Source organism: Xenopus laevis, chromosome 4L (assembly GCF_017654675.1).
Source record: "Xenopus laevis strain J_2021 chromosome 4L, Xenopus_laevis_v10.1, whole genome shotgun sequence".
In the NCBI taxonomy this organism is placed as follows: domain Eukaryota; kingdom Metazoa; phylum Chordata; class Amphibia; order Anura; family Pipidae; genus Xenopus; species Xenopus laevis.
Window position 1 is genome coordinate 92,565,004 of NC_054377.1, and position 25,113 is coordinate 92,590,116.

Sequence of the window (25,113 nt, forward strand, 5' to 3'; positions counted from 1 at the left end):
GTAAACAAGCTCAGCAGCCATCCATCATACAGCCCTCCTGCAGCCATCATATTGCCCCCAATCTTTACCTGTGTCAGCAGGTTATAATGTGCAGTCAAGAAATATCCGGAAACAGGTTTATTTTTATTTATTTTAAAGGATATCAAACCTCACACATGCACTGAAAATTAACAACTTGTTATGTATTACAAAGTCTTACAACCACCAAACTCTGCCATACTAAAAGTATCATGATTCTGACATACATAAAAATGCCAAACTACACAAGTGATAACTCATTGCTCAGAACTTGTTAAATTCAGACTGCAATTTACATATTCTCATGTGTATAAAATCCCAATTAAGCAACAAAATACATCCAGTACATACAGAGTACAGCCGCTAAAGGAGGAAATAACTCTAGTGTCGTAACGGGGGAGTGGCAGCTACAATGCTTACAGCAGCATGACAAAGCAGCTCATGCTTTTCCTGTGTAACCATACACTGAAGCATTTTAATGAATTAATTCAACATCAAGTGTTAGCATCTATAAATAGAAGGAGTCACGCATCCATGATCTATGCACATAGGGATGAAATCAATATTACATGCAGATACTGTGACAGACAGAACGGCAGACTTGTACAGTGTATACCACGGTTATGTATGTGACTGCAGCACTGACGATGTTCATCTTGGTTCCACCCTTCAGCAAAGAGGGCTGGGGGTGTGTGAGCAAACTAAGCAGCTACTGGTCACTTCTGTGGCATGTGATCACAATTTTAAGCTCTATCACCACAAAAAAAGCTTTGTACATTTCATTCAAAAGTGCAGCTAGAACTGGAGAGCTGACAGAAAACAATGGAAAGACAGAGTAAAGGTAGATGTGATGTGCAAGCAGTGTAAGCAATGAATGATGAATAGCACAGATCATAACATTCTTGTTGTAAGCAATTACCTAGATATTCAAAACAAGACTATGTATTGTCTCATTGTACACAAAACTGTATACATAATATGATTTGGGCTGTTTGCAAAAAAGATCATTCTCCCAAGAGCTCTACAGCCCCTTTATCCGAATATAAATCTATAGTGGGCTAGTGCTGAACAGGATTTCTGAAGAAAAGTTACAAGCACGCTACAGATACTGCAGGCTTTTTTCTATAAATGGCACTGTATAATTATGACTCTCAGTGTAAAGAGACAACACCACCTCTGGGAGAGAGGTACAAAACATGCATTGCAATGGGACGGAGAAAAGAGAAGCATTTCACAGAGCAATGTAAAAATAGAAATACGCACAAGTGTTAATGAATGTGCCCCACTTACTTCCAAAAGTGAAATTAAATAGTGCTACAATGACTGAACTTTACATGCATACCCAGGTTACACTAGAATATCTTCACAGAAAAAGTTGAAAAGTGAATTTACTGCATCACCACAATATGCTTTTGGTCATAACTTTCATTCCATCCAGCTCTACTCTAGTTTAATATGTGGCATATAGATATTATCAGCACTACTGCCCATCTTTCCTCCCTGGGGGCCATCTCTCCCACCGTGCCACCTCTTATGTCACATATTTAATGACAATCCACTTCCTGCCACTGTTCAACTACAACTTTCAGTGCCCTTCAGTTGTAGAATAACAGCCACAGTCTGCTATAATCAATGCATTTTGCATAAGGAGATGCTTCTAAACACTGTAGGCTCTTCCCCCCTCTAACATATTATCAAAACACTCACGGCAGTCATCCTCATCGCTGTTATCGGCACAGTCATCATCTTCATCACACCTCCACACAATGGGTATACAGCGCTGGTTCCTGCACTGGAACTGGCCCTCCTCGCAGCCTGAGGGAGGCAGTGTTGATCCTATGAGATGAGAAATTAAAAAATGGGGAATTACCAAAGGAGAACAAACACTGCATAGAAATTGAAAGTTTGAGCCAGAGAAGCACCCCACCATTGATGTCAAATTGGGTACAGGAGGCAAAGAAAAGGCAGGAACAAGGTAGCCCTGTTCTTTCAGCCCATACCTTTATAATACACAAGAGCCATGAATATCCTGTATATTATATCCTTATAATACACAAAAGCCATGAATATCTTGTAAATTATATCCTTATAAACGGTGAGTTCTGATGTCATTGGTTATAAACAGTGAGTTCTGATGTCATTTCTGTCACATGACCCACTGAAATTTGTGTATTATAATAAATAAAGTACCCCCAGTTGTAAAATATGAGGATATTAGAAGTTACCTCGGAGTTTCATGATCTGTATAAAAACACTCAGCTTTAGTGACGCCATTGGTTATAATCGGAGCTTAGTGATGTCATTTCTGTCACATGACTCACTGAAACTTGTGTATTATAATAAATAACGTACTCCCTGTTGCAAAATATGAGGATATTAGAAGTCGCCTCGGAGTTCCATGACCTGTATAAAAACACTCGGCCTGAGGCCTCATGGTTTTATATGGTCATGGAATTCCTCCGTAGCTTATAATACACAAAAGCCATGAACATCTTGTAAATTATATCCTTATAAACGGTGACTAGTGATGTCATCAGTTATAAATGGTGAGTAGTGATGTCATTTCTGTCATGACTCACTAAAGCTTGTAAATTATAATAACGTACCCCTTGTTGGAAAATATGAGGATATTAGAAGTAATCTTGGAGTTCCATGACCTGTATAAAAGCACGAGGCCGAAGGGTACTTTATTCATTATATATTTTATATGTTACTGCATATCAGTTGTAATTCCAATGTAAGGCTTTGCACTGCAAGCAGGTAATTATATACAGCATTTCTAACTATTAAGGGCACCCAGTACAATTTGGCTCCATTTGTCCATAAAGATGACAGAGGTGCCACTACATGACATATATCCCCTGTCTGTTAGACTACAATTCCCAGCATTCCCTAGCAGACTAAATGGCAAATATACAGTTTGTACATGTACACAAAAATTCGTCAAATGAAAGGCAAATGTGAAAGCCCTCTACATCCTACAATTCTGCCTGAACGTGTGTGTGTGTGGTTAATAAAACACCTACAGATCCCTGGGGGCCAGTACAGATTTGAAATGTAAAGCCCCACACAGGGATATAAATTGCCTTTAGGGGCGCAAGGAAATATTTAGTAGTAAACCAAGAAACCCTCTGACAGCTGCACATTGATACCTGGAGGTGCGACTGGAACGGGCTAGATTGCAGCAACGCAGGCGCGGAACAGAAACAAAATGCGAGCCTTATAAATAAGATAGTAGGCCTGACTAGCAGAGCTGCGAGGATCAGGTGATACAGACAGCATCACGCCGCACAACTGCAGGTAAAAGCCCCCTTACATAACAGAACCCTTTCACGGAGACACGATTTCGCGGCCTTTAAAGCAGACTCCTCCGACCCCAAACTCACCTTTGGCAGCTCGCGTCGCCACCACTAGCAATAACAAGAGGCCGGGCATTGCCCCGCTGTAGCGACCTATCCTCATGGCGCCTCCACCGCTGGGTACCGGAGCTCATGGAGCCGGCATCCCATGCACTAAACCGAGAAGGCTCATCCCACTGGGTGCGGCTTACGGGTGGGCGGTGCTTGCGCGTAGTCCCTGGCCTTTACACGTAGGGTGATAAGGAAGTTACACTCCCAAGAGGTGGAGCTGCTGTCATCCTTCGTGCGTGTCCCCTCGCCATCAGTCGCACCTAGAGCGGGCGGAGTCAAAGCTCAGAGTAGGAGACTAGCAGCATTATTTGCCTGCCATGCGAAACAGGGAAAGACTATTATGAGGGGGTGGAAGGTAGAGCGTTGCTAAAATGATGGAATAGCATCATGGGGCTAAATTGGCTTAATTTCCACTTCCGCTAGTAGTAAAATACCACAAGAGTGGGCGGGGCTAGCCATTCTGACTGCATTTATTATAGCTGAATTGCTACTTTTATCACATACCTCCCAACATTTTGGAAGTAAAAAGAGGGACAAAAAATGTTTTGTCATGTAGCGCGGCAAATTTTTTTGACCACACCCATTTTGTGGCCACACCCCGTAATTACCATGTTCATTTTACAAAGTTTGGCAGGTTATAGAAGTTTGAAAATATTTCTCCTTATCTAAACTGTTAAAATTACTTATTTTCTTATCTCAAAATTGTTACAAAGTATCTTAGTTGCACCTGTTAGCTGTACTGGCCTCTCTGCCAAAAGCCAATTAAGTTAGAAATTTTGGACACAATAAAGATCTTTACACTTTGAATTGGTGCCTGCTGGAAGTCTGCGTTCATTGAGTGCCTGCTCCTTTTTACATTTCGGTTTGTCCGCCCCCTATGCTGAGGGCTCAGGGCAGTGCACCTGGGCCACATCCCTTACGTGGTGAGTAATTTGTTTACCACATTGAAGTACCCATACTACAGATGACTTCTTGTAAGTTAGAAATTTTGTTTCTTTTTCTGGCTGTTCAGTGCAGAGAAAAGAGGGACTTTCCAGTACAAATGAGGGACTGCAGGCTGAGCTGTTAAAAGAGGGACTGTCCCTCCAAAAAAGGGACAGTTGGGAGGTATGTTATCATCCCTCAACTATCAGTATTGGACGATTTCTTTCTAAAAGATTAGCCTTAGTAAACGATTAATGTGATCAGATATAGATTTGTGCTCCAAAAAAAACCTGTGAAATTGGCGTTCAGATAATTTACCTTTATTTCACCAGAATGCTCCATACCGTGACATTTATTAAAACTAGGAGGCACATTTACTAAGCTCGAGTGAAGGATTCGAAGCAAAAAATCTTCGAATTTCAAAGTTTTTTTTGGGGTACTTCGACAATCAAATAGGCTACCATGACCTTCGACTACAACTTTGATTCGAACGATTCGAACTAAAAACTATTCGACCATTCGATAGTCGAAGTACTGTCTCTTTTACAAAAAACTTCGACTACCTACTTCGCCACTTTAAACCTACCGAGCTTCAATGTTAGCCTATGGGGACCTTCCCCATAAGTTTTCTAAGCTTTTTTTGATTGAAGGAAAATCCTTCGATCGATGGATTAAAATCCTTCGAATCGTTCGATTCAAAAGAATTTAATAGATTTTTCCTTCCATCTTTGGATCAAAGTATTTGCGGTAAATCCTTCGATATTCGAAGTCGAAGGATTTTACTTCGAGGGACGAATATCGAGGGTTAATTAACCCTCGATATTTGACCCTTAGTAAATGTGAGGGTTAATTAACCCTCGATATTTGACCCTTAGTAAATGTGCCCCTAGGTCAATTTTGATACTCTTTACCCATGGCCACATGTTTTGATTTTTCTCCCTACAACAAAGCTGACAACAAAGCTATGAGTTACTGCCAGCCAATCTGTGAGTTCTAGCAGATGCCAGAGAGGCCTGCAACTTTGCCCAAATGTTTGCGTTCCGTGTGCTGCCCTTTGTGCTGGTACTGGTCCATTTGAAAACCAGAATAGAGAATTCATACTATGGGCCTTATTTACTAAGCCATGATTTTTTTAGGTCAGGCTTTTCGAAAAAGTCATGGGGGGAAAAAAACATGGCTTTTCCAGAATTTATTATGCAACAAAACTGTGACAATTCTGATTCTGATAATACTCCACCTAAAACCTGTCAAAATCATGTATCTGTCAATGGCAGATGTCCCGTTTTCAACTGGAAAATCTTTGCTTCATGGTTTTTGAGGTTTTCGGGTATTTTTGACTCTGCCTTTTGTGCGACAATAAGAAAAAGCCTTAGTTATCATGCAACAGGTCAAAAAAGTTGTGGTTTTCATAACACTTCCTGTTCATGCTTTTTTTAGTTCGGATCTTTTGATAAATGACTGACATTCATGGAAATTAGTTTATTCCTGGTTTCAAAAAGCTCTAATACCACTAGAATGCGACCTTTAGTAAATGGGACTCCACTTAACAACCTCTCAAAAGTTGTCCCTGTACTTTACCTCTAATGAATAAAGATGAATATGTAATTAGTAGGATACAGTATATGGTATAAATATTATTGTGGCCACCAGCTGGTGCTGTTACACAGAAAAGCAATATAAGGGGGAAGGCATGGCACCGCTACTTTGGAAAAAGCAAGTACACTGGCACACAAGGCTGTTGTTGCAGGTTACCCCATGCAATACTTTTTAATGTGGAAATGCAACGTTTCAGGGTACGTGGCACACACTGCTACTAGGGGGAGATTAGTCGCCCAGCGACAAATCGCCTCTTCTTCTCCTCTTCTTCAGGTGACAAATCCCCCCTAAATGCCTTCCCTCTGGCTAGAATGTAAATCAATGGCGGGATGGCACTCGGATCACTTCGGCTTTCCGAAGTCGCCTGAAGTTTCAATTAGTAATGGCTAGTAAAGAGGTCTCTAACAGAAATGACTAGACTGCCGAATACTGAGCTTCAGTAATGTAATTATGTAGCCACTGGAAGCGAACTGGCACGAACTGCCAGCAGGCCCTGGTACAATTGCACCCCCTGCTCCCCCAGTTGTTCCGCCACTGCTGAGCTTAGAAAAAACACAGTATAACATAATGAATAGTAGATTCATAAGAACAATCAGATACACAGGTATTAATGGAAAAGGCTGACGCTCATAACCTGAAAGGTATTTTTAAAAATAATCAGGCAGGCAAATAGTTGGGAAGGACCTTGGAAAACTACACTAAAGCTCCCCATAGACGCGACGATTCTTCTTTGGTGAACGACCGATTTCAGTGCAATCCGACCAATCCATCAAATTATCGTGCGGTTAGTGGGATTCAAACGATCGTACATTTTACTATTTTTTGGCCGACATCTGTCAGAAAATTGATCGGTCAGTTTTAAAAATCTTTATCGGTCCCAGTGCAATCTATCTATGTTTGCAGGGCATAGCAGGCAGCTACTCTTCAGTTTTGCTGGCAATAGCGCCTGAAATGTTCTTTTTAGTTGATGGACAATTCTTACATTTAAACGATCATTTCGAAAAAACCGTGGTCTCACGATAACGACTGGATCTTTTAAAAATCTTTACATCTATGGCCAGCATAAAGGTGGCCATACACGGGCAGATAAAGCTGCCGATATTGGTTCTTTAGACCAAATTGGCAATTTATCTGCCCGTGTATGGGGGCTTCCGACGGGTCTTCCCGATAGATATTCCTCTGGAGAGAGTTTTCACCTTTCAGTTAACTTTTAGTATGATGTAAACAATGATACTCTGAGATAATTTGCAACTGATGTTTTTTTAGCATTTTAATTCTTTAATGATTTGCAGTAGTTCACTTTTATCTTATCTTTTAATATATTATAGAATGGCCAATTCTAAGTACATTTTCAATCAACTGGGTCAGACTGGAGCATTGCGGGCCCACCAGGACTGCAGCACGAGGGCCCTCCTAGCAGTCACTTGGGGCCCCCTCCCGACTTCCAACTTCCAGCGAATGGTGTCGCGCCGTGTGGATGTGCGAACGCCACCACGCATCGGCACATCATCTTTTCTTTAGGGGGTGGATGATCAGTGGAGTGGATCTGGGCCCCGCAGGGTCCATCTTGATTTATTTCCCTGTGTCCTGCCAGCCCAGTTCGACTCAGTTTTTATCATTTTTGAATTATTTGCTTAATTTTTCTGATTTTTTCCAGCTGTCAAATGGGGGTCACTGACCCCCAGCAGCCAAATAAATATTGCTATGTGAGGCTACAATTGTAATGTTATTGTTACTTATTATTACTTATTTTTCTAATTAGGTGCTCTCCTATTAATATACCAGTTACTCATTCAAACTTCTCCATGGTTGCTAAGGTAATTTGGACTCTAGCAACCAGATAGCTGCTAAAATTCCAAATTGGAAAGCTGCTGAACAGAAAGCAAAATCATTTATAAAAAAAACACAAATAGTAAAACATGAAGAGAAAACCAATTGCAAACTGTCTCAGTTTAAGCAGCTCTCCAGTTTGGAATTTCAGCAGTTATTTGGTTGTTATGCTATAATTAACATAGCATCCAGGCAGTGGTTTGAGTAAGGAGAAAGACTGGACGACAGTTAGGAAAAATGCCCTAATAGACAAAAAGCAATAATATGTAAAAACAACAATAACATTCTAGCCTCACGGAACAATAGGATTATTACCTACTTTAAATTTTTCGAGGACACTTCTGCCAGTTTCATGCATATGTATTATCTGAAGTTCAGCTCAATAATTACTCTGAGAAGAAATGGGAGGGAAGTCATGCAGAGCACAGATGGTACAGTTACACATGATATACTGTGAGCAAACATCCTGCAGTAGATATCATAACCTTTACAAGTACTAGTTAAGTTAAGTAAGTTATACACACTCTGTGCTAACAAAGGTAAGTGGGGACTAAGTTTACCTTTACATCACGAGGTAACTATGGATAGCATGAGCTACATTTGAGTGGGTTCAGAAAGGAAGCTTTTACAAATGTTAGAACTAAAGAATATTTCCTGCTAAAAATGTATGTGTAGTAACCAAACTTTTACAAATTAGAGGTATGGGACCTGGTGGAATCCAGAATTCAGGACCATCAGTGTCCGCAGAAGGGGGCAAGAGGGGGCAATTACCGCCCATGACTTTTCCAGCTAGTTCTAAAAATTCTTTGAAAATTGATCCCCAACAAGACAAAAAATTTTTATACTTCACACCCCAGCCAGCATTCATTAGGTTATCTTCTGCACTGTCATGAACAGTTTCAGTGGGATGATCCCCTATGTGATATTAGCTTACTTCCCCCCCCCTGGAAAATATTCTGCAGACACACATGCTCAGGACCTGGGGTTTTCCAGATAATGAGTCCGTAACTTGCATCTTCATACTTTAAGGGGGTAATTTATCAAAGGTCGAAACTCAGATGTTTTTTAATTAAAAAACAAACTTGAATGGGAAAACTCAAATTAGCGAGTTCAGGTAACAAACCAAAAACTCTGATTGAACCAGTTTTCAGGCTGTAAAAAACTCAAAAAGCACCAATTGATCATGTTTTTGGGCGAAATCCTCCAAAAAAACTCAAACATCATGAAGGCTATTAACATCTTCAAATGGTTCAAGGGACCTCTGCCATTGACTCTTACATGACCTCGACAGGTTTTAGATGGTGTGTTTTCGGAAACAAGCTATTTCCAGGGTGGGGTTATGATAAATCTCATAACCCTGTATTTATATTAAAGGAGAAGTAAGAAATGGGGATACTTCTCAGTAAACACCACAGAGTGATCCTCTTCCTGCTTCTTGGGGCGGGTGCGCATAAAGAAAGAAAACTTTAACAAAAAAGCATTTTTTTTTCCACTTTACTATGAATGCACCGGCCCGGGAGCATTGAAGAAAGAAGAAGCAGAAATAGGATAGTTCCATGGTACTCGCTAAACAGTATCCTGGGGAGTTGCAATTATCTAACAGGAGGATGGGCCTGGGGTATAAGGTAAGTGATTACAATCACAGTGAGGTGCCTAACATTTGGCACAAATGTAATGTAATGATAGCTACTGTGTTTGCTGAACTTTTTTTCTTACATGAGCAGGAAATATGCAACTTACCATGACTGTCAGATACTTTTGACCTACATTAACAGATATAGGCCATTTGTTTTGACATCTGGTAGAATCAGTATTTTTACTTAATATTCTACCTTTTGTTTATTCAAAAGGGCTAGTTGGATGAATCATAACCAGCCCATTACTGGTTACCACCACAACAAAACATTATTATAACAATAATGCACACGTAAGATTCACATTAGCAAGTACAATTATAATAAGTTTCAGATATGGCAAAGCCTTTAAAATGGAAAAAAAAACAAGTCCATAAAGGGGTTCTATTATTACCATGTGTTTATTTTTGATAAGTTAGTGACGCTTATGGAAAATAAAAAAATCTTGAACAAACACTTGGTGAAGAAGTGAAAATGAGGGAATGATCTATATGTGCATAAAATATGATAGCCTCCAGTAAGATTTTTCTTTGTAATTGTTACCCTTTTTCTTCCTTTTAGAAACTGTACACTAAGGGGTGGATTTATCAAAATGCTAGATTAAGAGGCAGATTTATTAAAGCATGAATTAGAGCTCACCACAGCAGAGCTGTCAACCTGGAGGGCAGGCAACCAGGGGTAAGCAGCAAAAAATTTCGGGAGGCCGGGGAGAGGAGGTCAGAATTGGGTAACTCCTGATAAAATAGGGGGAGTTGACAGCTCTGCAATGGAAAAATTCACCCACATTCCATTTATTCCTATGGGATGCTGGAAGTGTATTTATCAAATGGCGAACTCTGGCTTTCATCCATTGATAAGCTTCTAAAAATCCCATAGAAATGATTTGTAAGTGGGTGAGTTTTTCTCACATTTTGATAAATCTGCCCCTACTAATAGTATTTGCATTTAAAGAATATTATCAAGAATTTCTCCTGTAATGTCTCTCTTAAAAATAAAAAAACTGGTTAAATAGATAAGCTGTGTAAAAAATGTTTCTAATATAGTTAGTTAGCCAAAAATGTAAGCTATAAAGGCTAGAGTGACTGGATGTCTAGACGAACAGAACAAAACCCAACTTCCTGCTTTGCAGCTCTCTAACTCTGAGTTAGTCAGCGACTTTAAGGGGCCATAATTGTTCAGTGAGTTTGCAATTGATCCTCAGCATGCAGCTCAGATTCAAAAACAAACAGTTATGACACTTGTGGTCCTCCCTCAAGTCACTGATTGGTTACTGCCTGGAAACCAATCAGTGGAAACCAAAAGAGCTGCAAAGCAGTTCTGGCAATAGCAGTTCTGGCTATTATGTTAGACATCCAATCACTCCAGCCCTTATTACATTACATTTTTAACTAACCAACTATATTGACTAGCTTATCTATATTATACTAAACAATTCCTTTAAAAGGTATCTGTGATCCTAAGAAATAATTCCAAATTGTTTTCTCTTCGTTTAGTAAAGCAAAATAAACTTTACTTACACTGTATAAATTATAAATCTTGTTTCCTTTAGTTTAGGAATTACACAGTCACAGCAAGCAGGCAGTAGCCATTTAGTGAGCACTGTTATTAAGGCAAGTTTTGCATCATGCCAAAAGCACCAGAATGGGGGGACCTAATGCCCATACCCATGCCCTGGCTAGACAATTAGACAGTGAGGAGGGAGGGGAATGTGAGTAGCGAGGTGACATCTAGGAAGTGCTGAATGGAAAGTGAAAGTAATTGCCTGCCCTGCCTCTGTGCTTGAGGCATAGAGGTGGGGCAGACAATATATGATCCACAGCAGAACATTTTAAATAACTTTATTACCTTTATAAGTATGAATGTTATAATAAAAAAAGAATTTGAGTTTTGTGTTTAATTTGAAAAAGGATTATATTAAACAACTTTTTATGTCTGGGTGACAGGTCCCCTTTAAAACATTATTTATTCTGCTACCAGGCAATAAAAATAACTCATAATTTGGTGGTAGTAATCTAAGGATTTCTAAGTATTACTTTTCATAGCCAGACACACCAACTTACATGCCCAGTATGCCTGCCAATTTTATCAGTATTTAAGCTCTTGATCATGGTTATTAAAGGGCACCTGTTGGGTAAAAATGTTATCCCCAACCAAAGGTTTGGGCCAATAGAACAGGGGGATGAAAGTAGTTTTTGTTAAAAATGCCCACCGCCAGCGCTATGCTACCTGCACCGGGAGGGAGCTCCCAGTGTGAGCAGCCATGTCCGGTCACTCGCATGCGCATAATGGAAAAGTACCCCAAATTACTCATTATGCGCATGTGCGTGATGTCACATGCACGTTACGCGCATGCAAATGACCAGACATGGCTGCTTGCACCGGGAGCTCCCTCCCGGTGCGCGTAGTATATCGCTGGCCGGGGCTTTTGTTAAAAAAAAAAAAACTACTGTTAAGATGGCCATACATGAAGAGATCAGCTCGTCTAGTGACAACGCCAAATGAGCGGATCTTTCACTGATATACCCACCAACGGCAGGGCTATATCGGGGTAAAATGAACATTCGGCCCTAGGGCCGAACGATCGGATTACACCGATTTGCAATGGGCTCCGACGGGTCGGTAGGCGGAAAAATTAAACTTTGCCAATCGATATCGTGGCCAGAAAGGACCGATATCGCAGCTTTATCTGCCTGTGTATGGCTCTAGTAGCCCGCACCTTTAGTTGGGGATAACATTTTTACCCTACAGGTGCCATTTAAAGAAGCTGGGAATCTGTACGATGTGACCAAGAGACCAGCTACTGCCAAATTCTCCTCTTTGTTTGGGAATTTATGAAGGCTGATGATCCTTATATTCACTTTTCCCCAAAGGGATGAGGAAACAATTCACCAACCCAGAAGAAAGATTATTTTGCTAGATGATTGTCGAGAATGTTCATCATAACCATTTAAACATTGCTTACCATTGTTCAGTAGTTACAAGGCACCTTTTTAGAGAATTATTGATCAATGGCTAGGATGAATCAGCCATGATGTGGGAACCTTGACTCCAACAACACTCTGATAGGTGCAGCATATAGTCTCTTACAGAATTTGCATACAATTCAAACTCTCGGTTTGTTTAAACATGAATAAGAAAGGTTGCCTTAATCACAGCCAGAATGACAGAACTGACGAGATCATCCTTTAGAAGGACACAATTAAGGAAACAATAGTTTGATCATGTCGCTTAGCTTCTAAGTTGCTGTTACATCTGATTCTGGAGAACCCAAAAGTGTTTCCTTCAGTAGATGCAATATCCTCTTTTGCTACTTAAAGGACCGGTAACATTAAAAAAAATTTAAGAAAATTTGTTTGTACTTAACAAGTTAAGTTAATTTTTTCATATACTACAAAATGGTCAATTCTATGCAATTTTCTAGTTTACTCAATTTTTTTTATTTTTCTATTATTTGTCTTTTGTTTTGTTTCTTCTTTCTCTTTCCAGCTGTCAAAAGAGGGTCAGTGACCCAATCTAAAAAAAAAACAAATGCTCTGTAAGGCTGCAAATGTATTGTTATTGCTACTTTTTATTGCTCATCTTTCTATTCAGGCCCTCTCCTAGTCATATTCTAGTCTCTCATAATCATAATCATAATCTCAAATCAGTGCATGGTTACTAGGGTTATTTTGACCCTATCTACCAGATCGCTGAAACTGCAAACTAGAGAGCTGCTGAAAACCACAAAAAATACAAAATAAAAACCAACTGCATGTCTTCTCAGAATATTAATCTGTACACCATATTAAAAGTTATTTTAAAGGTGAACAACCCCTTTAAAGCAAAAACAAACCTCATTTTCATTCTATTTATAACACTCTTACAGGGCTTTCCTAAAAGCTGCTTTATCTATTTATTGGTTTTGATTGTTCTAAAAAACAAAAAGTAGCATAAGCAAAAGAAGACCTTGTTTGCTAAATTTTATACTATACAATGGTATCACACATTCTCTTATGTATGGGCCCTATCAAAAAGGTGCAATTGATTTATTTGTGCATTTAAAGCACATAATTCACAAAACGCTATTAAACTAAATAATTTAGCATAGTTATATTGCTACCTGAAAGCTGAACAAAGCTTAACAAAGCTCAGAAGAACCCAAAGGTGAACCAGCTTTCCTGTATGAATATGAAATGGAACAAACAGCACGTCTCCCTCTAAGATTGCAAGCTTAATGTTAACAATTAATTCAGAGTACACAATGAGCTTGTGTTTTACTGTTTCTGAAAACTGGATTTCTTATCTGCAGATTTTATTAATTCCCCTTAATTCCTGCTTAAATCTCTGTTGTCATGATACAGGCCTGTAATAGTTAATAAAACAGGCCAAGGTATCATGAGAAATATTTCTGCCAACATCTAAATCAGACACATAACAGGCCTCTTTTCACTATGGTCAGAGGGGTCAGAGCTGTAATTCCCTCCTCCATGCCCTGGCTGATAAGAGCCATTCCATGGGGAGGGGGAAGCCCAAGGAGTGAGAACTTAAAGTTCCCAGCAAGACCCTCAAAGGTGAAGTAAAGGTTACATATAATGTATACTCCAATATATTTATCCTTACAGAACCCATACCTGTTGTACCAACAGTATAAAAAACTGATGATGGGTTCAAGGCAATTTCATCTTTCCAACGAGTCCAAACATGACTAGGTTTGGTACCCTGTATATTAGATGTGAATATCTGGGCAGGGGCAGGTCACAAAGTATTGATGTTTAGTATCTATGGAATCCCTGAGAGAATTAATAACCAATGAATATAATATCATCTCTCTCCTATGTTCCAATAGGGAGTTATGGTCATTATATTGTTGGTCCAGTTCCTACTCACAGGAGCTCATAAAAACTCAAGCTGTGTCCTGCTAGGCCACGCCCCCTTACATTCCTGAGGGAGGGGGGAGTGTGCAGTTACCTGATGCCCTGAAATCACTAATAAATAGTCAGCTCTTCTGACTAAACTTTGGATTTACTTTGGAGGACCAATTGCGATTGGAAGTTATCCCGTTTGTTTCCCCTTGCCTCCAGGACCAGGAATTCTATATCTTTGGCGTTAAGTATAGGTTTTCCATGTTTTCCCTTTTATTTTACAACTGTTTGTAATTGTATTATTGAATGTATGTCTCTTTTGTAACATCTTTTTGTATTTTGCACTGTTATACCTTTTATAATATTAAAGAGAATTTAATAAGATTGTCTTTGGTGCTCTAAACGAACCTAGCCTGAAAGAGTTGAGCCTTAACCCTCTGCATACTGAAGTACTTGTTGAGTCAGTAGGAACTAACTGACTATAGTGAGAGAGTGTTAATGCATTGGTGTATTGTGAATTATTACCTGTTAGAGAGAACAGGGGAATAGTCACACTAGGTTTCTATCGCCTGTGAATGATAGATGGTGGCAGCGAATTAGTTTTGTGGGTGTTGGTTGGTGTTTGGGGTGCTTTTGTGTTAGTCTAACCTGTGTGCAAGGTGGGTGAGAGACTGAGTGAGTGACCCCTGATAGCCACACCTAAAGTCACGTGCGGTTGGAAGTACCGTGTTCGTGACAGATTGGTGGCAGCGGTGGGATATTTTTTATTTAGAGCATTAGTGCTTGGGTTAAGTCATTAAACCTTGCACTAAAGAACTGTAAATCCTTGCGAGGAGTTTACAGTCTTCAAAGACAAACTCAGTGCATACTATTTTTATTAAGACATACTTGCAAACAGTTTCCCTTCCCTTCTTGTTTTTCTTTTCTATCTTTTATTTTGGCAAAGTGTTGCAAGATGGCAGCATTTTACAAGAGGCAGACCAAGGAGACCCTCATCAATCTCTGTGAGCAAAGAGGAATTGATGTAGCGGACAAATCAAAGGAAATGTTGATTTGTGCCTTGGTGGAAAAGGAGCAGCAGAACTACACACCTGAGTCAGGAGACTATGCAACTCAGGATGTCCCAGTGATGAACTCTGTTCCTGGATCCTCTCAGCGAGAGGACAGTTCTAGCTGCAGTGGGCAGGATGACAGGAATTCATCCCTGCAAGCAGCTTTGCAATTGTTGGGTTCAGATGACCCCCAGCTGCGTCTTCAACTTATCCTGCAATATCAACAGGCAGAAAGAGATGCAGCAGCAGCAGAAAGAGATGCAGCAGCAGCAGCAGCAGCAGCAGCAGCAGCAGCAGAAAGGCAGGCAGAACGACAGCATCAACTGGAGTTAGCAAAGCTCCAGCAACAAAACTCACACCTACCGTCCATGGAACCCAGGGTGGCCCATCCTTTCCATATTTCCCATGACAAATTCCCGACCATGGAGAAGGATGGAGATATGGACACCTTCCTGCGTGGGTTTGAGAGGACTTGTAGACAGTACCAACTGCCCCGGGAACAATGGGCAAAGTACCTTACCCCAGGGTTAAAAGGCAAAGCCCTGGAAGCCTTTGTGGATTTACCACCAGAGCTCGATGGGGATTATGATGCTATCAGACAAGCCTTAATTGACCGTTACAATCTTACTCCAGAAAGATATAGGAAACGGTTTCGTTCCCTACAAAAAGGCCCTGCTGACAGCTATGCAGATATCCTAAGTAGTTTGAAAACTACCTTTAAGCAATGGGTCTCTGGACTGGATGTTACCACAATTGAGGATTTAACTGATTTGATGGTCAAAGATCAGTTTCTACACATATGTCCATTGGAAGTACGGCAGTTTGTTATGGACCAGGAGCCTAAAACAGCAGACCAGGCTGCTAAGCTTGCTGATACTTATGCAGCTAGTCGGATGCCAGAGCACCGCAGAGCATCTGTACCAAGCTACAAGGAGCGATCAACAGGAGGAACCGCACACAGCAGTCTACAGTCTGGTGAGAATTCATCTTTTGGGGGGTCTGTTGCAGCTGTGGGGCAGAAGGATACCCGCCGATGTTTTTCCTGCAACCAGATGGGCCATGTGAGGACTGACTGTCCACAAAAGAAGGAACCAACTTCACCTGGACAGCCTGTTGTGATGCTTGTGTCTGGTAAGCCTGAGAATCTACATCATCATATGCAGTCTGTGATTGTGGGGGACAAAGTGACTCAGGGACTAAGAGACTCAGGTTCTAATTTTTCTCTGGTGCGTCCAGAGATGATAAACACTGGGGATATTATTCCTGGAAAGACTTTGTCCATAAAGGGAGTGGGTGGGAGCCACCCAAAGGTGCCTGTGGCAAAAGTTTTCTTGGATTGGGGTGCGGGGAGAGGTCTAAGGGAAGTGGGTGTAACTAATGAAATTCCTGTAAATGTCTTGTTGGGGAATGATTTGGGTTACATGATAACTGCTTTTGTGCCCTATGACCAGGTCTCACTAGGTGCAGCCGCGCTGGAGTGTGGCCACCCACCTCAACAGGTAATTGTAAAAAGTACAATGCAGCAAAGTAACTGGGAGGGAGGACTGGGAGGCAGGAGCCAGAGTCAACCAGTGCCTGAACCAGTGTTGTCCCAAAGTAGGGATAAGAAGGGAGAGGGGGAGGAGAGGTTTCCCCTAGGAGTCTCCCTGGTGCAGCCCGGTAGTATACCGGCAGTGAGGGATTTCCAGCGTGTAATCCCTGATCCTGTACCCAAACTGCCTGAGGTCTTGAGTGGAGGTCAGCAGCTACGCCAAGCTCAGGAGTCAGTGCAGAAGCATGAGGGACAGGTGGTTAGGACTCAGAGTAGGGTCCTAGTGGATAGTGCCACTCAGACTGGGGAGAGTGATGGTAGTGGTGGGCCAGGAATAGCCCACATGCCAGAACCAGTACTGAGGGGGGCTAAGGTGGTCAGTACTAAGGAGGAAAGGCTGACAGTACCAGGAGTTGCTCCCAAGTCAGATAGCAACAAAGTAATTTTTCCAGAAGTCCAGAGTATTAAGGACGAGCCCAGTGGTTTATGCCAACCCAAGACTAAGCAGGTCAGTGGAGACCAGGGTGGCATCAAGGGGGTGGGAGGCCTCCAGCTACTTTCTATGTCTAGTCCCAGGGAATGGGAGATTAGAGATAGGCTGGAGTGCCCCTCAGTGAACAAGGTGGGAGGCTGCCAGCTAGCTTCTATGTCTAGGCCCAGGGAATGGGAGATTAGAGATAGGCTGGAGGGCCCCTCAGTGAACAAGGTGGGAGGAATAGGTCAGATGCCTGAGGAGAGCAGTGATAGACCATTGCCTACTATGCAAACCTGCACTCTGTCCAGAGACAGTGCAGATAGAGGCAAAATGGGAAGTATACCTACATCAAACCAGTCCAGTACCTGGGATTATACTGATACAGCACTCAAGGAACAAGACTTTAGGCCGGGGAGGTAGCCTGATCCCTCTTACTGTATAACATGAATGGATATTTCGATAATGACCTGGCTATGGTTATGGATTTATGTTTTTATTGTGGCAAGGTTAAGAGTGACCTGTAAGTCAATCTCCCCTTGCTCACTCTAAAAAGGGGAGGTGTCATGATACAGGCCTGTAATAGTTAATAAAACAGGCCAAGGTATCATGAGAAATATTTCTGCCAACATCTAAATCAGACACATAACAGGCCTCTTTTCACTATGGTCAGAGGGGTCAGAGCTGTAATTCCCTCCTCCATGCCCTGGCTGATAAGAGCCATTCCATGGGGAGGGGGAAGCCCAAGGAGTGAGAACTTAAAGTTCCCAGCAAGACCCTCAAAGGTGAAGTAAAGGTTACATATAATGTATACTCCAATATATTTATCCTTACAGAACCCATACCTGTTGTACCAACAGTATAAAAAACTGATGATGGGTTCAAGGCAATTTCATCTTTCCAACGAGTCCAAACATGACTAGGTTTGGTACCCTGTATATTAGATGTGAATATCTGGGCAGGGGCAGGTCACAAAGTATTGATGTTTAGTATCTATGGAATCCCTGAGAGAATTAATAACCAATGAATATAATATCATCTCTCTCCTATGTTCCAATAGGGAGTTATGGTCATTATATTGTTGGTCCAGTTCCTACTCACAGGAGCTCATAAAAACTCAAGCTGTGTCCTGCTAGGCCACGCCCCCTTACATTCCTGAGGGAGGGGGGAGTGTGCAGTTACCTGATGCCCTGAAATCACTAATAAATAGTCAGCTCTTCTGACTAAACTTTGGATTTACTTTGGAGGACCAATTGCGATTGGAAGTTATCCCGTTTGTTTCCCCTTGCCTCCAGGACCAGGAATTCTATATCTTTGGCGTTAAGTATAGGTTTTCCATGTTTTCCCTTTTATTTTACAACTGTTTGTAATTGTATTATTGAATGTATGTCTCTTTTGTAACATCTTTTTGTATTTTGCACTGTTATACCTTTTATAATATTAAAGAGAATTTAATAAGATTGTCTTTGGTGCTCTAAACGAACCTAGCCTGAAAGAGTTGAGCCTTAACCCTCTGCATACTGAAGTACTTGTTGAGTCAGTAGGAACTAACTGACTATAGTGAGAGAGTGTTAATGCATTGGTGTATTGTGAATTATTACCTGTTAGAGAGAACAGGGGAATAGTCACACTAGGTTTCTATCGCCTGTGAATGATAGATGGTGGCAGCGAATTAGTTTTGTGGGTGTTGGTTGGTGTTTGGGGTGCTTTTGTGTTAGTCTAACCTGTGTGCAAGGTGGGTGAGAGACTGAGTGAGTGACCCCTGATAGCCACACCTAAAGTCACGTGCGGTTGGAAGTACCGTGTTCGTGACATCTGTATATTAGAAAATGACTTGAAACCAGCATCAAAACCTCTTACAATAGCAGTAGTCAGTGTACTGTGATATTACATTCATCTTTACTTTAGACTGGTATTTTTCCTAACCTCCTTGACTAATCTTCTGTACGTTTATCTGTACGTTTGTGCTATTTGTGCATTCCAACAGGTGACATTAACTCTTTAGGCTGTAGCCACAACTAGTTTACTCTTTACATAGATGTATATATTATGTAGCACGAGCTTTTATAAAATTTTGCCCATCAATCCCTTCCCTAGTGAAATTTACAGCCTTAAGGTGGCCATACACATACAGATATAACTTAGTTTCGTGTATACTCAGTGCATGTATGGTGGGAGACGAGGTGACCGATATCGGCAAAAGCCTTGGATAACAGATGTCTCATCAATCATCCAAGATGGAAAATTTTTATCGGGCACCTTTGAAAGCCCAAACATTGGCCAGGATTACTGCTGAATCATCATATAAAGGTAGAATTCTATTGTTCTACCTGCATATCTAACGATTCAGATGTTTACCTTTAGTCCCTTTTACATTCACACACAAAGGTCAATGTTATCAGTAACCAATCAACCTGGCAGTAAATTTTTGGAGTGTGGGAGGAAACCACTAACTGGAAGAAACCAATGCCGACATGGGAAGAATACACTAACGCCTTGCAGATAGTTTCCTTGTTTGAATCAAAATTAGGAGCCAAGGACTCCAAACCAGTAATGCTAAACATCTAAACCACCATCAGATATGCTTTCTAAATAGTGGGATTAATGAGTAGTGATAATATTTCTGGCAAAATCCTATTAAAATGCTAATAATAGAGCCCTCTCTTCAATTGACTGCATCCTTAGGGCCATGGTACATGAAGTGTTGGCTCCTCTGCTCTCAGCGTAAGTTTTTTGCAGGCTCAAAGAAGTGGATCAGCTTCCTTCTATAGCTCTGTTCATCTGCGCTAAAAAGTAAAGCCTCTGCTTTGGTGAAGGTACACAGTACACAAGTTTTAATAAAAATAAATGTAAACAAAGCTCCAGGGCCTGATGGCATACATACCCTGGTTCTAAGAGAGTTAAGTTCAGTTTTAGAACAGCCCCTATTTCTAATTTTCTCAGATTCGCTTCCATCTGGTATGGTACCTATGGATTGGAGAAAAGCTGATGTCATTCCAATATTTAAAAAGGGATTACAATCTCAGCCTGGAAAGTATAGGCCAGTAAATTTGACATCTGTGGTGGGCAAATTATTTAAAGGCTTGTTAAAGGGGTGGTTCAGCTTCAAACAACTAGTTGGTTTCAGATAGATCACCAGAAATAACGACTTTTTCCAATTACTTTCTATTTTCTATGTGTGACGGTTTTTCTAATATTGAAGTGTAAAGTGTCATTTCTTTCCTTCTGAAGCAGCTCTGGGAGGGGGGTCGCTGATCCTGTAAACTGTTCTAAATGGATACATTTAGTTGATACATTTCTTATATTTGTCCCTGCTGAGCAGAATCTCTGGGTTTCATTACAGGCAGCTGTTAGAATTGATACAATAGTTGCGAATACTCCAGAGATGCGGCTGAGAAATGGATCAACTCAGTGTTGCAAAATTGTAACAGTTTAGAGTCTGTGCCTGAATTACTGAGCTGCCAGACTCAAACACCAGAGACAGGAACATTCAACTTTACACTTAGATTTTGGAAAAAACGTAAAAAATAAATAATGGAAGGTAATTGAAAAAAGTCTATTTCTGGGGGAAAATCTAAAAACAACTGAATTGAAAAAAGTGTTTGGAAGGTGAACAACCCCTTTAAGGGATCAAATTCAAAGTTGTAGTGAATGTTAATCTGGGCAGCTAATTGGCAAATGAGATTCAATATTGATAAATGTAAAGTCATGCACCTGGCATGTAAAAACATCCAAGCCACTTATACCCTTAATGGGACTGCACTAGGCAAATCCATTATGGAAAAGGACCTTGGAGTCCTTGTAGATGATAAACTTGGCTGTAGCAAGCAATACCAGTCAGCAGCATCAAGGGCAAATAAGGTCTTGAGCTGTATTAAAACGGGCAGATTCAAGGGAGGGGGGGGTCATTCTTCCACTTTATAGAGCATTTGTAAGGCCCCATCTAGAATATGCCATACGTTGTTGGTCTCCATCAGGGATGGGCGAATTTGACCCGTTTCGCTTCGCCAAAAATTCGCCGCCGGCGAAATGTCGCAGACGCCCATTAAAGTCTATGGGCGTCAAAAAAAATTTGTCGCGCGGCGAAATTATTTTGTTGCGCATCTTTTTTTTGACGCACGTCTCCATACAAGTCTATGGGCGTCATTTTTTCGGCGAAACGAGGCGAAAAAATTCGCCCATCCCTAGTCTCCATTGCTCAAACAGACATTACTGAATTAGAGAGGGTATTGAGAAGGGCAGCTAAGATGTTTAAAGGTATGGAAAATCTTAGCTTTGAGGAAAGACTGGCCAACTTGGGGATGTTCCCTCTGGAGAAAAGGCACTTAAGAGGTAATATGATAACTATGTATAAATATATATTCAAGGGTCATATATTAATCCCTCTAATGCTTTATTTACCAGTAGGTAACACAAGGTCATCCATTATGATTAGAAGAAAATTTCCCCTGATCCCCCGGTAGTTACGCCACTGCGTCTAACTATTCGGAAGGGTTTTTTTTACAGTGAGAGCTGTGAAGAATGTGCAATTCTCTCCCTGAATCAGTTGTACAGGCTGATACATTAGATAGCTTTAAGAAGGGGTTGGATGGCTTTTTTTAAGTTGATCCAGGGACTAATCTGATTGCCGTTTTGGAGTCAGGAAGCAATTTTTTCCCCGTTAGAGGCAAATTGGAGAGGCTTAAGATGGGGTTTTTTTTGCCTTCCTCTGGAACAACTAACGGGTAGCTTAAAAAAGGTTGAAACTCGTGTGTCTTTTTTCAACCTTACTTACTTACATACATGGAGCATTGGCTCCAATACTCTCAGCCTGCACTTTTTTTGCAGGCTGAGAGCATTGGAGCTAACACTGAGTGTGTCCTTGGCTTTAGACAAATTGTTGAAAACATAATCATAGTTAAAAAAAATACACTTTCTGGTTCAGGAATGAATTGTAGAGTGAATTATTTGCAGTGTAAACAGTGTAATTTAGAAATAAAAACGACATCATAAAAATCATGACAGAATCCCTTTGGTGAACCACCCCTTTAATGTCAAGGGTGATGTAGTAGTTAAATTAGGTCAAGATGACGTGAAATCTTAAGATAAAGTCTCATGATAAGCATAAAGTTGGAGAATATTTGGAAAAAGCAAGGGACACTCCACCAAGATTGGCCTAGTGACTGATGATGTTGAAATATGTATGATGATAACGCTTGTTCTTCTTGATTAGATGAATGATATTAATTAATTAGATCTTGTGAATCAAATAATACAAATAATAATAATATGATAATGATGTTTACAATATGGTACAATATGTATAAACTATAAATGGATGTAATCACTTGTAACCATGTATGAAAAAAATGATACAATTACTCATTGCAAATATAACCCTGTACCTTGAGCACAAGCTGCCTCATACTAATCATCCACCTACTAACCCCCCCCCCCGCCAACTTGTGACACAAATCACCTCCTTTTGAAAGAGATTATGAGTACCTCCTAGAAACTCTACTTAAAATTCCTCATACACAGTACTCTAATATGTCTCCCTAGTCAGACATACACAGAACTATAAAGGCTCCATGAGACACACAGAGCATTGGTCTGGATTTTCTAACCTGACACACACACAGAACCTAATAATGTTTCCTAGCCTGACACACACACACGATACTAACATGGTTTTCTTACACAGAGCACTAATTTGGTTTCCTTGTCTGACACACACACAGCATTAAATGGTTTCTTGTCTGGCACAAACACGCAACACTAATATGGTTCACTTACCTGACACACACACGGCACTAATATGCTTCTCTCGCCTGAGATACATACACAGCATTAATATGGTTCTCCCGTGTAAAGTAGTGGTCTTCTGGTTTACCAATCACTTTCAACATTAATAGGCGACTTAAACACATATAGCTAATTCACCAACATAAGTACAGATTTACAGCTGTCAATCTCAGAGAACCAGTGGAATAAAAATTCTGAAAACAAATGTCTCATTGGGTTTTATGGGTAGCTGCACTAAGGGCAAATTAGTAAAATTTAAATGTACCCAAATTATTATAAATCACTGTAATCAGGTTACATTTTGTTTGGTGTCTAGTTGTACAATAATTTTTTCTAATCTAGAGCCAGCTGTGAAAACTGTACATTTAAGCGCAGCAGAAAAGTAGAAATCCTGGCCTCTTACTGCCACCTGCTGTTCTCTTGCTATAGTACTCCCTTCTCTTGGTGTTTTTAAATTACTATAATAGATTGCATTGAATGTATGTATAAATGTATTTAGTGTAGGGTTACCAGATCACTTGGAAATTGAGGAACACATCTAGACAATGTAACAAGAAGGGACTCACTGACTGCAATCAGTGCAGCCCTGCAACATGCATTTATTAGATGTGTCCCTGAATTTTCAAATGGTAACAAGCGTATTCCAAGAGAATGGAGCAGTGACATAGAAAGAAGCCATTGGACAATTTATTGAGTAGTATGTCAAGCAATCATTTTACGATCTAGCCCAGGGGTCCCCAAACTTTTTTACTCATTTAAATATAAAAAGTTGGGGAGCAACACAAGCATGAAAAACATTCCTAGGGGTGCCTAATAATGGCTGTTGGTTATTTGTAGGGATGCACCGAATCCAGGATGTGGTTTGGGAATTCAGCCAAGATTCAGCCTTTGCAGCAGGATTCGGCTGAATCTAAGTGCCTGGTCAAACCAAATCCAAAAAAAATCACTTGACTTTTCATCACACAAACACGGAATTTAATTTTTTTTAACTGCACAATGCGCGCATGGTTCTCTTTTCCCCTTTTTTTGCTAATTTACATTTGCAAATTAGGGTTCGGATTCAGTTCGGTATTTGGATGAATCTTTCACAAATGATTCTGCCAAATCCTAAAATAGTGGATTCAGTGTATCCCTAGTTTTTTGGTAGTTACTTTGTGGACTGGCAGACTACAGGTGGGTTTGTATGAAAAACTCAGAAATCCAAAAATGAGCACCTGCTTTAAGGCCACTGGGAGCAAAATCAAAGGACGAACGGTGGCCACACACAGGTAATATTGTACAAAACAAATTTTCGTACAATATTCGGTGCGTGCATGGTGGGAAAAGAGCCGACCCATATTGACAAAAGACTTGGGTATCGGTCGGCTTGTCGATCGAAAATTTTGATCGGGTGCCTTTGAAGGCAGCCAAACATCGCCCATTGATAGTGCTGAATCCTCAGATACAGGTAGAATTCTATTGTTTCTACCTGTATATCTGACAATTCAGTTCTACACGTGTGTATTGAAACAAACGATCTTTCTTGACAAGATCTTTTCCAAGAAAGATCATAATTGTTACGTCTATTGCCACCTTTAGTGCCACTAGTGGCATTGTTTCATTACATTTCTTTAGATAAACTACTAGTATGCATGCAAATTTAGGCATGTGTGCTCTGCCTCACATTGTAAGGAAGTGTAACAGGAAAAAGGAGAGTCAAGAAAACAGGCAGCCCTTTCAAGCGGCTCAGCAGAAGAGCTCAGCAGAAGAGCGGTAATGCCAATTCAGATGGGCAAGCTAAATGAGTCATTAACAGGCTATCAAGATAAGAGGGTGGCAGTATTTTTAGCAAAAATGTTTTGTGAATGGATTCCAGTATCACAAGCACCCCCTCCCAGCAAAGTTTACAAAAACCTAAAATCAGCTAGCCAGCATGAGATAATTTTAAGCCAAAAGATAGAGAAATAATTGAAAGTGGGTAGAATGTCCGGGCCGTTTGAAGTTTTGCCCATAGAAGGCCTAGTGGTATCTCCACTAGGCAT

General features: G+C 40.6%; 1 protein-coding gene across 1 annotated transcript in view; it reads right to left on the reverse strand.

The window, feature by feature from the left end:
• Positions 1-3,651, reverse strand: part of lrp8.L (LDL receptor related protein 8 L homeolog) — a 78,866-nt gene extending 75,215 nt beyond the window's left edge. Inside the window, exons 1-2 of the mRNA XM_018258447.2 lie at positions 3,405-3,651; positions 1,726-1,854 (exon numbers count right to left, since the gene is read on the reverse strand). Coding sequence (XP_018113936.1) covers positions 1,726-1,854; positions 3,405-3,480 — 205 coding nt within the window. The 5' untranslated portion in view covers positions 3,481-3,651. The remainder of the gene's footprint in view (positions 1-1,725; positions 1,855-3,404) is intronic.
• Between the last annotated feature and the right edge of the window lie 21,462 nt (positions 3,652-25,113).